The following is a 15,145-nucleotide window of genomic DNA, read 5'->3' on the forward strand; positions in this document are numbered from 1 at the left end:
AGGCCCTTCTCTCGGGAGCTCCAGTCACCGCCCACTCCATCCGCACCCGCACCCGCACCCGCACCCGCACCCGCACCCGCACGCGCACCCGCACCCGAACTCAGGACGCCCGCCTCCAGTAAGAATCCCGGCAAAGAACAGATATTGATGAAATATCCGGGCTTGTCAACCATGCAGACCCAGAAGTGGATAGGTTCACTGGGCAAGCGAAAACTGGGTCACAGAAGGAAAGGAGTGTCTTCGGCGAATCTTTGCGACACTGTCGTGTTTCGTTGGTTCCGTGCCGTAAAGAGGCCCGGAGCTGCCCCTAGCCGAGGCAGCGGCAGACGTGAACGACAATGGCGGATATGGAGGATCTCTTCGGGAGCGACGCCGACAGCGAAGCTGAGCGTAAAGGTGGGCTTGGCCGGGCTTCGGAGTACGGGTGCGTGGCAGGCCTTCTGCTGTGGGAGCCAGACAACCGTGGAGGCTCCGGCACCGCGGGCAAGAGGAGGTATTTCCTCCTCTCCTGTCTCAGCGCCCCCTGCACTCCTGGAGGTGCCACCCTCTCCAGACGGGCGGGATGGAGAGACGGACAGAGTCTGCGCCTCGAGGCTCTGGGTGTCGGTGGAACACACGGTGCCTGAGAGCTTGTGGAACGAAGGGGGCGCGGGGCAGGAGTGGAGATGCAGACTAGCCTGCGCAGCCCGGAGAGGAACCTTGGAGTCCTGTTCCGCCCTGTCTTGCACAGGCCAGCGCAGAGTAAGGGTGGTTTGTGAATGAATGGAAATGAATGCAGCAATACGGGATGGGGTGGGCGAATTTACAGAGGGCCTCAGAAGGCCAGATCATGGTGTGATAGGGAGCTTGAGATGTCTGGATGAGGAGTATGGGACGGATAATGGGATGGGGTTACAGATATATGTTTCACATTGGAGAGAATGTGTTCTCTAAGAGCTTGTGCAGAAACTCCAGAATCTCTGGAGTCTGTGATGTTAGAATGGGGGGTACATGGGGTCTGTGTTCGAAGAGGAGGAATGAAGGATTTGTTGATGAAATGAATGAATTAGTGCATATGCATGGTACCTGGAAGTATTTCTGGCACAGGATTGTGGTTTTTTTGGTTTCTTTTCTTTATTTTTTTTTTTTTTTGAAAGAGACAAGGTCTTGCTTTATTGCCCAGGTTGGCCTTGAACTTCTGGGCTCAAGCCATCCTTCTGCCTCAGCCTCCAAGTAGCTGAGACTACAGGCTGTTGAAATATGAATAGGAGTTATTTGAAGTGAGAAAAAAACCCAAGACCAAGTTCACAATTCTTGCAACCCTCCAGGCTCCAAGTAGTGCATTTGTGTATACTTTTCCCTTAGTAAAATGCATTGTTGGGTGATTCTTTTTTCCCCTTCATTTTCACCAGCTCCAATTTATTCATAATTTCTATACTGTAGTGAAGGTAGCAGTAGGTGGAGGTACAAAGAACTAAATTCTAGTGTGAATGCCCTTCTGGGATGGCTATCTAGGAGGTGCTAGTCAGGATAAGTGTCAAACTACAGAGTTCCGTATACTAACTCCTTTTTTTTTTTTTTTTTTTAAAGACGGAGTTTCACCATGTTGGTCAGGCTGGTCTTGAACTCCTGACCTCAGGTGATCCGCCCGTCTTGGCCTCCAAAGTGCTGGTATTACAGGCGTGAGCCACAATGCCCGGCCTCTGTATACTAACTCTTGTTCCACTACCTTTGCTCATGTTTTCATTTTTTCCTCATTTTTACTTGTGTATATCCCATTCTCCCTTCAAGGCACAGTTCATTGTGAACCCTCCCTGGCTTATTTATGAAGTTATTTATTAATTTGTTAAGTATTTATTGATCCCCTATTGCGTTTCAGTTGTTTTGCTAGATTTTGAGGATATAATGATGAAAAGTTGATCCCCTTACCTCCCAGCTTATATCAGTGCTTAATGCATAGTTGATTAATTGGATAGGTAGAAGCAATAGGTGTACACCTTTCATAAGGTATACCCTGCAGTGCTTTTGCATTGCAAACTCAGTGTGTAGGGTGGTGAGGAGTGGAGATGGTTGCTTCTCTAGGCTTCAGGTTTTACCTTCTTGTGAGTCTACTGAAATTTTCTTCTAGGATTTACTTCCAAATCTGATACGCTATCCTTGAAAATTTCTGTTGGTTCTGAAGATAGTATGGATATGATTCCTGTTAGGCCTAGCGTATTTCATTATCTCCCTGGTCTGTGAGAGTTGTGGAAAATAACTATATCCGATGACTTTCTTATTATAAGAATGACTAGAACCTCTACCTAGGACTAGCATGCTGCTTTCATGTATAAATATGCCAGTTCTTTCTTAATTTCTTTCAACAATGTTTTGTAGTTTTCATTGTATAAGTCCTGTACTTCTTACGTTAAATTTATTATTAATATTTTATTCTAACGGATACTATTGCAAGTGGAATTGTTTTCTTAATTTCATTTTGATTTATTTATTGCTAGTTTATAGAAATACAACTGATTTTCACTTGTATTCTGCAATCATTTTTTTGGTGAATCCTTTAGGATATTCTACATATAAGATCATGTTGGCTGGGTGCAGTGGCTCGCATCTGTAATCCCAGCACTCTGGGAGGCCTCAAGTGATCCCATTGCCTCGGCCTCATAAAGTGCTAGGATTACAGGCATGAGCCACCATGCCCAGCCTCAACTCCATAATTTCTTTCTTTTCTTTTTTTTGGGGGGGGATGGGGAATGGAGTCTTGTTCTGTTGCTCAGGCTGGAGTGCAGTGGATGACCGTGGCTCAGTGCAACCTCCGCCTCCTGGGTTCAAGCGATTCTCCTGCCTCAGCCTCCTGAGTAGCATGCACCACCATACCCAGCTGATCTTTGTATTTTTAGTAGAGATGGGGTTTCACCATGTTGGCCAGGCTGGTCTTGAACTCCTGACCTCAAGTGATCCGCCTGCCTCGGCCTCACAGAGTGCTGGGATTATAGGCAGGAGCCACCATGTTCGGCCCATAGTTTCTGTTTGGTTCTTTTTCTAAGTATGTGGTTCTTTTCATTGATACTATTTATTTAGTAATAGATCATTTTAATGTCTGGTCTTCGGGAACAATTTCTAGCCATTTTCCTTCTGTATGGGCCACGCTTTGTTGTTTCTTTGCATACCTAATAATTTTGCATTGATAAATGGGCATTCTGAATATTATAATGTTGCAACTGAGAATATCACGTTCTTTCTCCTCCCCAGGAATTTTTATTGCTGTTTATTGTATCAGCAGTTGTTTGTTTTGTTTTGAGTCAGGGTCTTATGTTGCCCAAACCGGGGTACAGTGATGGAATCATAGCTCACTGTAACTTCAAATTCCTGGACTCAAGAGATCCTCTTGCCTTGGCCTCTCGCATAGCTGGGACTACAGGCACATGCCACCTTTCCTGGCTAAGTTTGTTTGCTTTTTTTATTTTTGTAGAGATGGACCAGCCCAGGCTGGTATTGAACTCCTGGACTCAAGATTTCCTCTTGTCAGCTGGGTGTGGTGGTCAGGAGTTCAAGACCAGCCTGGCCAACATGGTGAAACCCCATCTCTACTGAAGATACAAAAAATTTGCTGGGCATGGTAGTGCGCGCTGTAATCCCAGCTACTCTGGAGGCTGAGGTAGGAGAATCACTTGAACCTGGGAGGCGGTGGTTGCAGTGAGCCAAGATTGCACTCCAGCCTGGGCGACAGGACGAGACTCTGTTTCAAAAAAAAAAGATTTCTTCTTGTCTTGGCCTCCCAAAGTGCTGGGATTACAGGTGTGAGCCACCACACTTGGCCTGCTTATTTGTTTAGTGACTCTTCTGAATTAATTGGTAAAGCTTGTAAACTTCGTTGAGTGTGGCCATTGAAGGCTCTGTTCTATACCTTAGTGGTCAGCTAATGGTCGATCAGAGATTTCCTTAAATGTTTACAATGTTAATTCTAACAGTTTTTGCCAGTTTCTTCATTGCTTTTATGTTGGGATGGACTTTTGGACTGCCTTACTCTGCCATTTTTTGCTGATATTATCCTTTGTTTATGTGATCCCTTAGATTCTGATTCTGGATCTGACTCAGATTCTGATCAAGAGAATGCTGCCTCTGGCAGTAATGCCTCTGGAAGTGAAAGTGATCAGGATGAAAGAGGTGATTCAGGACAACCAAGTAATAAGGAACTGTTTGGAGATGACAGTGAGGATGAGGGAGCTTCTCATCATAGTGGCAGTGATAATCATTCTGAAAGATCAGACAATAGATCAGAAGCTTCTGAGCAATCTGACCATGAAGACAATGACCCCTCAGATGTAGATCAGCACAGTGGATCAGAAGCCCCTAATGATGATGAAGACGAAGGTCACAGATCTGATGGAGGGAGCCATCACTCAGAAGCAGAAGGTTCTGAAAAAGCACATTCAGATGATGAAAAATGGGGCAGAGAAGATAAAAGTGACCAGTCAGATGATGAAAAGATACAAAATTCTGACGATGAGGAGAGAGCACAAGGATCTGATGAAGATAAGCTGCAGAATTCTGACGATGATGAGAAAATGCAGAACACAGATGAGGAGGAGAGGCCTCAGCTTTCCGATGATGAGAGACAACAGCTATCTGAGGAGGAAAAGGCTAATTCTGATGATGAACAGCAGGTAGCTTCTGATAATGATGATGAGAAACAGAATTCCGATGATGAAGAACAACCACAGCTGTCTGATGAGGAGAAAATGCAAAATTCTGATGATGAAAGGCCACAGGTCTCAGATGAAGAACACAGGCATTCAGATGATGAAGAGGAACAGGACCATAAATCAGGTAATACATTTATGAGAACCAAAATGGCTCAGTAAGAAGCATTCAGATACAGAAGGGACCCATTTATTCTTTCATTTCCATATGTATTACCCTGTTTTTTCTCTTCTGTCCCTCCCTTTCAAACTTTACTAACTCTAGAATACATTTTGCTCCTGTTAAATCTTTCTAATCTACTTATTCTTTCTTACTCCTTTCCCTTCCATTTGTTAATTGATAGGTCCGGGGGGAAAACAATTTAAAGAAGACTTAAAATTAAGTCTTAGAGAGCGGGATATGGTGTAAGAAGAGCTAGTTACGTTTGTTCCATTTCTGTGGATAACTGAAGAGCATGCCTTGTGAGAGAATAGATTTGCCTATGGAAAAAACAGTACCATTGAAATTTTCCCACAGAACACTGTACTGGGATGTGGGCACTATTGCTGCAGCTCAGCTTTTTGAGATTCAAAATTTGATCATCCAGAGATGGTCAAGCTCTAAGGAGTTTACTCAAACTTGTCAAATTACACGATATTAATGTATAAAATTGAATTGCAAAATTGTTTCAAGAGGATCAGTTATTTCTTATCATATGTTTCCCCAAGGGCAAATCTACAGTGGATGCCAAATTATAATAATCAGGAGGTTGCCTGGGGAGTATAATATGTAGAAAGTGCAAACATGGCCGAGTAGTCTCAATGGACAGTGTTACTGAGCCAGGACAGATTGATGTGTGTATCTTCACCCTACAGAGATGAGCTTGGGTTAGAACACTCATTCCCTAAAGACTATAGGAGGCATACGCCTGAACTTTGGTTTCTGGACCCTGCTTTTGTAATTACCATTTAGACTATTCTGCTCAAGTTAACACATTCTTGTGTATAAAAATTAGAGATCATATTTCTTTCTATATAAATTTATCTTAATTGGGCTGAAGTCTTCCTGAAGTAATACTTTGGATTGTTTCACTTCCATAGTATATTAATTCTATTTTGATCCTATCTTCTTAGCTTAAATATGAGGGAATCTAACACATACCTCATAGGACAGCATTGAAAAACCACATTTTGGTTCTATTAGAAGAGGAGGGCAACATATTTCCAGAGATGAATATAGATTTGTGTAGACTATGGGACTGCAGTAAGTTTTCAATAACTACGTCAGAGTAGGATTTATTTTCTTTCTTCTTTTTTTTTTTTTTTGTTTTGTTTTTTTTGAGACAGAGTCTCTGTCACCCAAGCTGGAATACAGTGGCATGATTTTGGCCCACTACAATCTCCACCTACCAGGTTCAAGCAATTCTTCTGCCTCAGCCTCCTGAGTAGCTGGGATTACAGGTACACACCACCACACCCAGCTAATTTTTGTATTTTTAGTAGAGAGGAGGTTTCACCATGTTGACCAGGCTGGTCTTGAACTCCTAACCTCAGGTGACCCGCCTGCCCTGGTTGGCCTCCCAAAGTGCTGGGATTACAGGCAAGAGCCACCGTGCCCGGCTGAGAGTAGGGTTGTTTTTATTGTTATCAGAAAGAATCTTTAAGGCTCATGTACTACCTCCCAAATACTAGCAGACGAAGTCAAGGGCAGGGTCATAGTAGGGAACCTTATAGCTGGTAATCCTGCTTACCTCTTACTAGTTCAACAGTGGTTCCGTTGGTTTTTAAGAAGTTTTTACATAAACAATTGTACCATCTAGAGATAATGATATGTTTGTCAGTTCCTTTCTAATATTTTTTACCTTTTTTTCTGAAATTTGTGTTACGTAAATGTGGTAAGTTTCAATACTACTCTTCTCATTTCTACCAAGTTTTTCTACTTGCAGAAGCCAGCATGTATGTATGTATGTCTTTAAGACAGAGTCTCGCTCTGTCACCCAGCCTGGAGTGCAGTGGTGTGATCTTGGCTCACTGCAATGTCTGTTTCCCAGGTTGAAGCGATTCTCCTTCCTCAGCCACCTGAGTAGCTGGAACTACCGGCACACGCCACTACACCCAGCTAATTTTTTTATTTGTGGTAGAGATGGGGTTTCACGATATTGGTCAGGCTGGTCTCCAATTCCTGACCTCAAGTGATCTGCTCACCTTGGCCTTCCAAAGTGCTGGGATTACAAGTGTGAGCCACCACGCCTGGCGCCAGTATTTATTTTTAAAATTCAATTTTTAAAATTACACATTAGAGTTGATTTTTTTTTGGGGGGAGGGTTCTGTGTGTACAGCTCTATTCATGTTAATGTATCTATAGATTTGTATAACCACCACCACAGTGAGGATACAGAACAGCTAAAATTCCCTTACCCTATCCTGTTTGTTGTCATATCCTTCTGCCACTCCTAAACCCTGGCATATACTGGTCTTTTCTGTCACTATACTTTTGGCTTTTTTGAAAATGTCATATAAATAGGGTCATACAGTAAGTATGTAGTTTTTCAGATTGGCTTCTTTAACTTAGCATAGAGAATTTGTGATTTATCTAATTGGTTACCTGTATCAGTAGTTCATTCCTGTTTATTGCTGAGTAGTAGTCCATTGTATGGGTGTATCACAATTTGTTTATCTGCAGTATTGCTTTTAAAACACAAAATTCAAATAATGCGAGTGATTAGGCAAAACTTGTAATTTTATCTTTATAGAATCTGCAAGAGGCAGTGATAGTGAAGATGAAGTTTTACGAATGAAACGCAAGAATGCAATTGCATCTGATTCAGAAGCAGATAGCGACACTGAGGTGCCAAAAGGTACCCGTATTATTTCTTTTATATATTTGTGTATATTTCCATATCTCTTTCTGCATTTAATGTAGTGCATTTCTAACCTTAAATGTGTTTATCCCACATTGTAAGACCCACAGAAAAGAGTGTGGATATACTCAGTGTATTCGGAGAAGTTATACAGTTATGAGAAGCTGCTTATGCTTAATTAGTTGAAGAATAATCTGCCACTTTGTTTGTAGTTTTTATTTATTTTATGAGATGGAGTCTTACTCTGTCACCCAAGCTGGAGTGAGTGGTGTGAGCTCACCTTACTGCAACCTCCGCCTCCTGGGTTCAGTCAGTTCTCCCGCAGCCTCCCGAGTAGCTGGAATTACAGAAATGCATCGACATGCCTGGCTAAATTTTTTGCTTTTTTGGTAGAGATGGGGTTTCACTATGTTGGCCAGGCTGGTCTTGAACTCCTGACATTAAGTGATCCACTGAACTCAGCCTTCCAAATGCTGGGAGCACTGACCCCAGTCTGTTTATAGTTACAGTGAATTCATTATTAGAGGGCTGACCTTCTTGTTGGGATGGAGGTTACAATGTCCATTTTTCAGTTTGAATAATGACAGTCTCGGTGTTTTGTTCCTAAGTTCTTAACAGATGAAGAAACTGATACTTTGAGCTGTGGGATAGACAAAGAGCTCATAAAAACCCAGTGTTGGCCAGGCATGGTGGCTCATGCCTGTAATCCCAGCACTTTGGGAGGCCAAGGTGGTGGATCACTTGAGGCCTGGAGTTCAAGACCACCCTGGCCAACATGGTATGAAACCTCATCTGTACCAAAAATATAAAACATTAGCGAGGCATGGTGTTGTGCATCTGTAGTCCCAGCTACTTAGGAGGCTGAGGCATGAGAATTGCTTGTACTCGAGAGGCAAAGTGGAGGTTGCAGTAAGTCGAGATCACACCACTGCACTCCAGCCTGACCAACAAGAGTGAAACTGTCTCAAAAGAACAACAACAACCACCCGATATTATAAGTTGGAAGGATGAAAGGAGTTCTACTAGCTGGGTGTGGTAGCTCCCTTTCTCATGCCTCAGCCTCCCAAGAAGCTGGGATTATAGGTACCCGCTACCACACCCAGGTAATTTTTGTATCTTTAGTAGAGATGGGGTTTCACCATGGTGGTCAGGTTGGTCTCAAACTTCTGACCTCAAGTGGTCCACCCACCTTGGCCTCCCAGAGCACTGAGATTACAGGCATGAACCACTGTGCCTGGCCTGTAATTTTGAATCTGGATAGACTTATGGAAAATAAGTGTCTGTGGAGTGCTTGAGCCCCAACTTTGAGCATCTAGACTGTAGGAAACATTTGGGATCCTGGAGAATAAAGGAAAATGGAAGAATAAGGATCCTGAAAATGAAAGGAGAAAGAAGTGCCACCTGTGCAGCTTGCCTTTTACTAGATTTGCTCCCTTCCCTCTCCCCACATTCTGGTTGAGAGCCAGGCTGAGCATTATGTTTTGGGTGGTTTTCTGGTGCTGGTCCAGAAACCTTGGGAATGTGCTGAAGTGATCAGCTGTGAAGAACCTTAGTTACAAATAGTAACACTAATGCCTTTTTCCTTCTGCATTGAAGGTAATGGTGGAACCATGGATCTATTTGGAGGTGCAGATGATATCTCTTCAGGGAGTGATGGAGAAGACAAGCCACCTACTCCAGGACAGCCTGTTGTAAGTAAATTACTAACGTTAACTTATTCAAGGCCAAGTACAAAGTTTCAGAGGTGAAGGGTCTCCCCTATTCCAGGAAAGGAACTTGATAACTGAATTCTAGTCTGAAAATACAATGAACAGATGGCTTTCTTCATTATGTAGGGAACTCTTGGTTACAAAGGGGAGTGGAAATAACTGCCAAACAGGAGATTGGCCTCATGCCTTAGGGCACTGAACTGTGAGGACTTGTGATTTGAGAACCGTTGACTTGAATGTTTTTCTTGATCTTGCCAAGAAGTGTCTGCTGTGTTGATAATCTTCTTTGTTTTTAACTGTTAGAGTGACTTCATATTGAAGTATTAATTTCACACTTTTGTTGATGAGCATTTGGAATAGAGATTTATCATAAAGGAGATAGTTTCTCGTACTGAGGTATCCAAATTGATCTTGTTTCCCATTTTGCATGTGGGTGGTTTGGGATGGGGATTGGGAGCTTCTTTAGTCCTAAAGTGATATCTAGTTATGTTTCTTGCACCCCAGAGTAATTAAAGTGTGAAAGTTGAAGGAGACCATTTCTAAGGTCCCATCAAGCTGTAAACTTCTGTTTCTTTCACTAGGATGAAAATGGATTGCCTCAGGATCAACAGGAAGAGGAGCCAATTCCTGAGACCAGAATAGAAGTAGAAATACCCAAAGTAAACACTGATTTAGGAAATGACTTATATTTTGTTAAACTGCCCAACTTTCTCAGTGTAGAGCCCAGGTAAGGAAATCAATTAAAATTTTTTCAGGATGTCGAATAGAAATACATAGAATGTTTATTTTTATTTCACACTGAGTTGACACATCACAAAAATGGAAAATTGATCGTGTATCTCTGAAAAAAATTAGTCAAGCACATCCTAAGATAGAAAAAGTATATATTGGTAAGGGAGGCTTTTAATGCTATGATTGTTTTTAGCAGTTTGATACTTTCTTATGAATTAACAGACACTGCAAGTCTTCAAGATATTTTTAAAATCAGTACAGCCCTGAAAAGGCTGAAATTGAAAAGTGATGAAATTTGCTAGAGAAATGCCCATGTCCACTGTAGCAGCTATTGCTGGTCTAGAAAATGTAATGGTTTTGGACAATTAAACAGTGTTGATGGGTATTATTTACTAAGTTTACTCAAGCTCTTGTGCTTTAAAAAAAATTTTTTCCCAGGCACAATGATGTGGAAAGCTAGAGCGTATGTAGCCTATTCTTTGGCAGAGTGAATATTTACCCTTGCTTGTACTTTATTTCAAGCAATGTGTATTAACAGCAAATTTTAAGAAGTATAATTTCTGGCTGGGCGAGGTGGCTCACATCTGTAATCCCAGCACTTTGGGAAGCTGAGGCGGGCAGATCACAGATCACATGAGGTTGAAACTTTGAGACCAGCCTGACCATCATGGAGAAACCCCATCTCTCAAAAATACAAAATTAGCTGGGCGTGTTGGCGCATACCTGTAATCCCAGTACTCAGAGGCTGAGGCAGGAGAATCGCTTAAACCTGGGAGGTGGAGGTTGCGGTGAGCTGAGATCACACCATTGCACTACAGCCTGGACAACCAAGAGCAAAACTCCGTCTCAAAAAAAAAAAATTAAGTAAAATTACTACTTCTTTGAAGTTAAGCATGAAGATATTTGATCATTATTATTTTTAAAATTATGATTTTTTTGATATAATGGTGTTTATTAATAGAGATGTTATTACATAGCAGTAATTTTTTAATAATATTATTAATAGTTTATTTGGAAAACAATTTGTAGACCTTTTGATCCTCAGTATTATGAAGATGAATTTGAAGATGAAGAAATGCTGGATGAAGAAGGTAGAACCAGGTTAAAATTAAAGGTACCATTCCATGCCTTTTCCTTTTTTTTCCTTTTATAAAGTAAAACCTGGAGATACTAATTTGAAACTTGAGCCTTTGAAAGTGATTTTTTCACCTAACACTTCACCATATGGCTGTCTTATGTTATTTTGATTGCTTTTGTTAACTATTAGGAGAAAATTTTATTGTACTAAACTCCCCTTAATGCTTCTGTTTGATACCTTATACCATCTGGTCCCGCTATCCAAGGACGCCCTCTAATCTTTTAAGTAAGGAGGATATAGGTTAAGTAGAAGTTTCACCTTTTTATTTTGAAACACGATCTTGCTCTGTCATTCAGGATGGAGTACAGTGGTGCAAACAGCTCATGGCAGCCTCGATCTCCTGGGTTCAAGTGATCTTCCCATCTCAGCCTCCCGAGTAGCTGGGATTACAGAAAACATGCCACCACACCCAGCTTTTTTTTTTTTTTTTTTTTTTTCCCCAATACAGATGAGGTCTTGCTGTGTTGCTCAGGATGATCTTGAACTTCTGAGCTCAAGTGATCCTCCTGCGTTGGCCTCCCAAATTGTTGAAATCACAGGCGTGACTGCTACTGCACTTGGCCAAGTAGACATTTTAGAGTTGAGTTGTACAAGGGAAGAAGAGATGGTTGAATGCCTGATACGAAACTGGAGTTATGTATTTTCAATTTTTTTTTTTTTTTTTTAAATTAGAGACGAGGTTTCACCATGTTGGTCAGGCTGGTCTCAAACTCCTGACCTTGTGATCCACCCGCCTTGGCCTCCCAAAGTGCTGGGATTACAGGCGTGAGCCACCATGCCCGGCCTCGTATTTTCAATACTTATATCTGAAGGATTTCCTGTAAACTTCTTATTTTCCAATGGTTATCTTTTTTTTTTTTTTGAGATGGAGTCTTGCTCTGTTGCCTAGGCTGGAGTATAGTGGCGCCATGTCAGCTCACTGCAAGCTCCGCCTCCTGGTTCAAGCAATTCTCCTGTCTCTGCCCCCTTAAGTAGCTGGAATTAAAGGCACGTGCCACCATGCCCAGCTCATTATTGTATTTTTAGTACAGACAGGGTTTCACAATATTGGCCAGGTTGGTCTCGAACTCCTGACCTCAGGTGATCTACCCACCTCGGCCCCCAAGTGCTGGGATTACAGGTGTGAACCACGGCAGCCAGCCTCCAGTGGGTATCTTAAATAGTATTAGATTGTTAGGAAGGGTAGGAAGGAATAGTCTGGCATTTTTTAGGGGCTAAATTTTTATATTTCTAATAGTACCATCTCTTCAATTTGGTGGATTCACAACTACTTCAGTAACCTTGATATAAGATGGTTTCTATCCAAAAGCTTTTCAGTGAGACTTCACTACTCCTCTTAATGGAAATGCAAATCAAATGAGAAAATCAAGATAAACAGATGTCAATAATTTGTTCAAGATCATATATAGTCAAAAGATATAGTGCTTAGACTGTTGTTGTTTTTTTTTCCTGTCCACCTTCCACCACTCATCTACTCATCAGTTTATTAGCCCATCTGTTAATATGATTTCCTTGGGACATGTGGAGGTATTGATATTTAGGCTTAGCATTCTGAAGTTTTCGTGGTTGTTTTAGTGCCTTTGGCTTTAATTCTCCTGCTTTTCATTGTTTCGTGTCATATATATGTATAAACTAATAAAGTAGTTCCTTATTTACTTACTTTTTATCAATTTATTTAATTTTTCCTTTTTCTTACCTTCTGTCTATCACGATGCCACAGCTAGTATCAATATATCTATTATATTTTTAGACCATGTGATACCAGATTCTAACATGGGTATTAAAGTTTGTAAATAAGGCTGGTCATGGTGCATCATACCTGTAATCCCAGTATCTTGGGAGGCTGAGGTAAGAAGACTGGCCAGGAGTTTGAGACCAGCCTAAGCAACCTAGCAAGACCTTGTCTCTACTAAAAATAAAAAAAATTAGCCGGCAGAGTTGGAGCATGCCTGTAGTCACAGCTACTCTGGGAAGCTGAGGCGGGAGGATTGCTTGAGCCCAGGTGAGGCTGCAGTGAGCTCTGATTGTGCCATTGCACTCCAGCTTATGCAGCACAGTGAGACTCTGTTTCAAAAAAAAAAAAAAAAGGTTTATCAATAAATATTTTACCCTAAAATTTCAGCGCATCAGACTACAAAATGTTGGTGTTTAACTTAAACTGTTGCCTTAAAACCTTGGTGTGTGATAGGAAATAACGCTGGACCTTTATTTTCTTGAGTGATGTTTGAGACTAGGCTGACCAGTCTTAAGGTATGGTGTAGTTAATTCTTTAAGGAACAAGGAACCAGGGAACCAGCTTATGTACCTCTCTGAGGTCCCCTGTCTTTAGAAGTACTTTTATGTGTCCTTCATCCAGGTAGGGTAAGACCTAGCAATGTGTCTTATTATAGCATCATTACTATTTGAATCACTTTATATAATAGAAATCGTTCTTCAGAGTGGCTTCTCAATTAATAATGGCCTATTTGTGTCTTTATGTGTGGCCAACCTATTGTATGAGAGGAAAGGCAGGAATAGTGACAGATTGTTTTAATTCCTAAGGAAAATTTCAAACATATGCTAATGTATTAAGAATAGTATAATGAACTGTCTCATGTTCCTGTGACCCACTTCAACAGTTCTCAAGTTGAACAATCTTTTGTCATCTGTATATTCCCCACCCCAGCTTCCCCAGACAGTTTTGAAATAAATTTCAGATATGACATCCTATTTAATTCATGAATATTAACTGAGTTGTTCAGTCAGCAGACTTTATATTGATTTGTGAGGAATAAATAAGGAAAGGGGAAAAACTGGAAGGGGGAATCATTAGGGCCCAGTTACACAGACATTTGCATCTCACGCAGTGGAGATCCAGGCAGTCTCTGTGGGACTGGGGACAGCTGTGTTTAGGACTGATACTGGGGGACTAGGCAGAGGGAAGCATGGTCTTGGCAGTTTTCACATTGTTGGCTTCTCTTTGTCTGCAGCCAGCGTCATTCTCATTCTCCCTATCCTTGAATGTCCTGTTTTTACTCTTCATTGTTATTTTAGTGGGTTTCCAGGAGGCAGCAGTGATAAATTGCATGCGTTTGGCATGCCATGTTTTCCTGGAAGTCCCACTGACTTTAATTTCAGTAACAGTGGTTTTCATTTGCCAACTCTTGTGTTTTTCCACCATGCTGATAAGATAGGCTCGAAACCTATTGAAACCTAGGGTTTTAATTTTCATAGGGCACTTATTTATCCTTAACCATATATGGGAGTTTATCTCTCTGTGCCAGTAGGCAGAGTTTTGGGTCTCATTTTTATAGAGTTTTTAGCTCTGTGAGAGAACCTGCTTTAATTAGGGGTTTCAATTTAAAATTTCTGCCTCACATGGACCCAAGTTTTATTGTCTGTCCCTTGTAATTCTAACTGTATCTTAACACATCTTGGGGTTACTGTACGTTTAGTATCTGCTATCTGCTCAAATGTTCTAAGTTTTCTCTATTTCTGATACTAGGAGCTCAGAAATTCACTTATGCATGTTTTTCCCCTCCTTTTAATTTATCCAGCATATCTAGGTGATTAAGAGGGTTTCAGTGTTATTCATTATCCTGCCACACATACATCTGTCATCTCTGTATGCTTATTCTGTGATTATGTGTCTCTTGAGGAAAAAAGATGCATAGAGTCATTTAAACTATAATTTTCTAAAGTACTTGTGTTGTAAAACAGGTAGAAAATACTATAAGATGGAGGATACGCCGGGATGAAGAAGGAAATGAAATTAAAGAAAGCAATGCTCGGATAGTCAAGTGGTCAGATGGAAGGTGAGCACAAAATGCCTGAAGGGTATTGACATACCCAGAGTGGGCAAGAGAGATCAAGTTTTGAAATACTTTTTGTTTTTAAATTTATTATTATTGTTTTTGGAAATGGGGTCTCACTCTGTTGCCCATGTTGGAGTGCAGTGACATGATAATAGCTCATTGGAGCCTCAAACTCCTAGTCCCAAGTGATCTTCCCACCTCCCAAGTGGCTGGGACTACCTGGCATGCACCCACCCTGTGTGACTTATTAAAAAAA

General features: G+C 41.3%; 1 protein-coding gene across 2 annotated transcripts in view; it reads left to right on the forward strand.

Moving 5' to 3' along the window:
• The first annotated feature begins 268 nt into the window (after positions 1–268).
• LEO1 (LEO1 homolog, Paf1/RNA polymerase II complex component) overlaps positions 269–15,145 on the forward strand; it is a 31,688-nt gene continuing 16,811 nt past the window's right edge. The window contains exons 1-7 of one of the 2 annotated variants that reach the window (XM_017504620.2): positions 269–396; positions 4,048–4,803; positions 7,409–7,513; positions 9,113–9,207; positions 9,807–9,952; positions 10,987–11,071; positions 14,795–14,889. In XM_017504620.2, the coding sequence (XP_017360109.1) occupies positions 339–396; positions 4,048–4,803; positions 7,409–7,513; positions 9,113–9,207; positions 9,807–9,952; positions 10,987–11,071; positions 14,795–14,889 (1,340 nt within the window). In that variant the 5' untranslated portion in view covers positions 269–338. Of the gene's footprint in view, positions 397–589; positions 742–4,047; positions 4,804–7,408; positions 7,514–9,112; positions 9,208–9,806; positions 9,953–10,986; positions 11,072–14,794; positions 14,890–15,145 lie in introns of those variants that run through there. The other variant, XM_037729947.1, reaches the window with a different exon arrangement.

This window comes from Cebus imitator, unplaced genomic scaffold (genome assembly GCF_001604975.1).
Source record: "Cebus imitator isolate Cc_AM_T3 unplaced genomic scaffold, Cebus_imitator-1.0 Scaffold325, whole genome shotgun sequence".
Lineage (NCBI taxonomy): Eukaryota > Metazoa > Chordata > Mammalia > Primates > Cebidae > Cebus > Cebus imitator.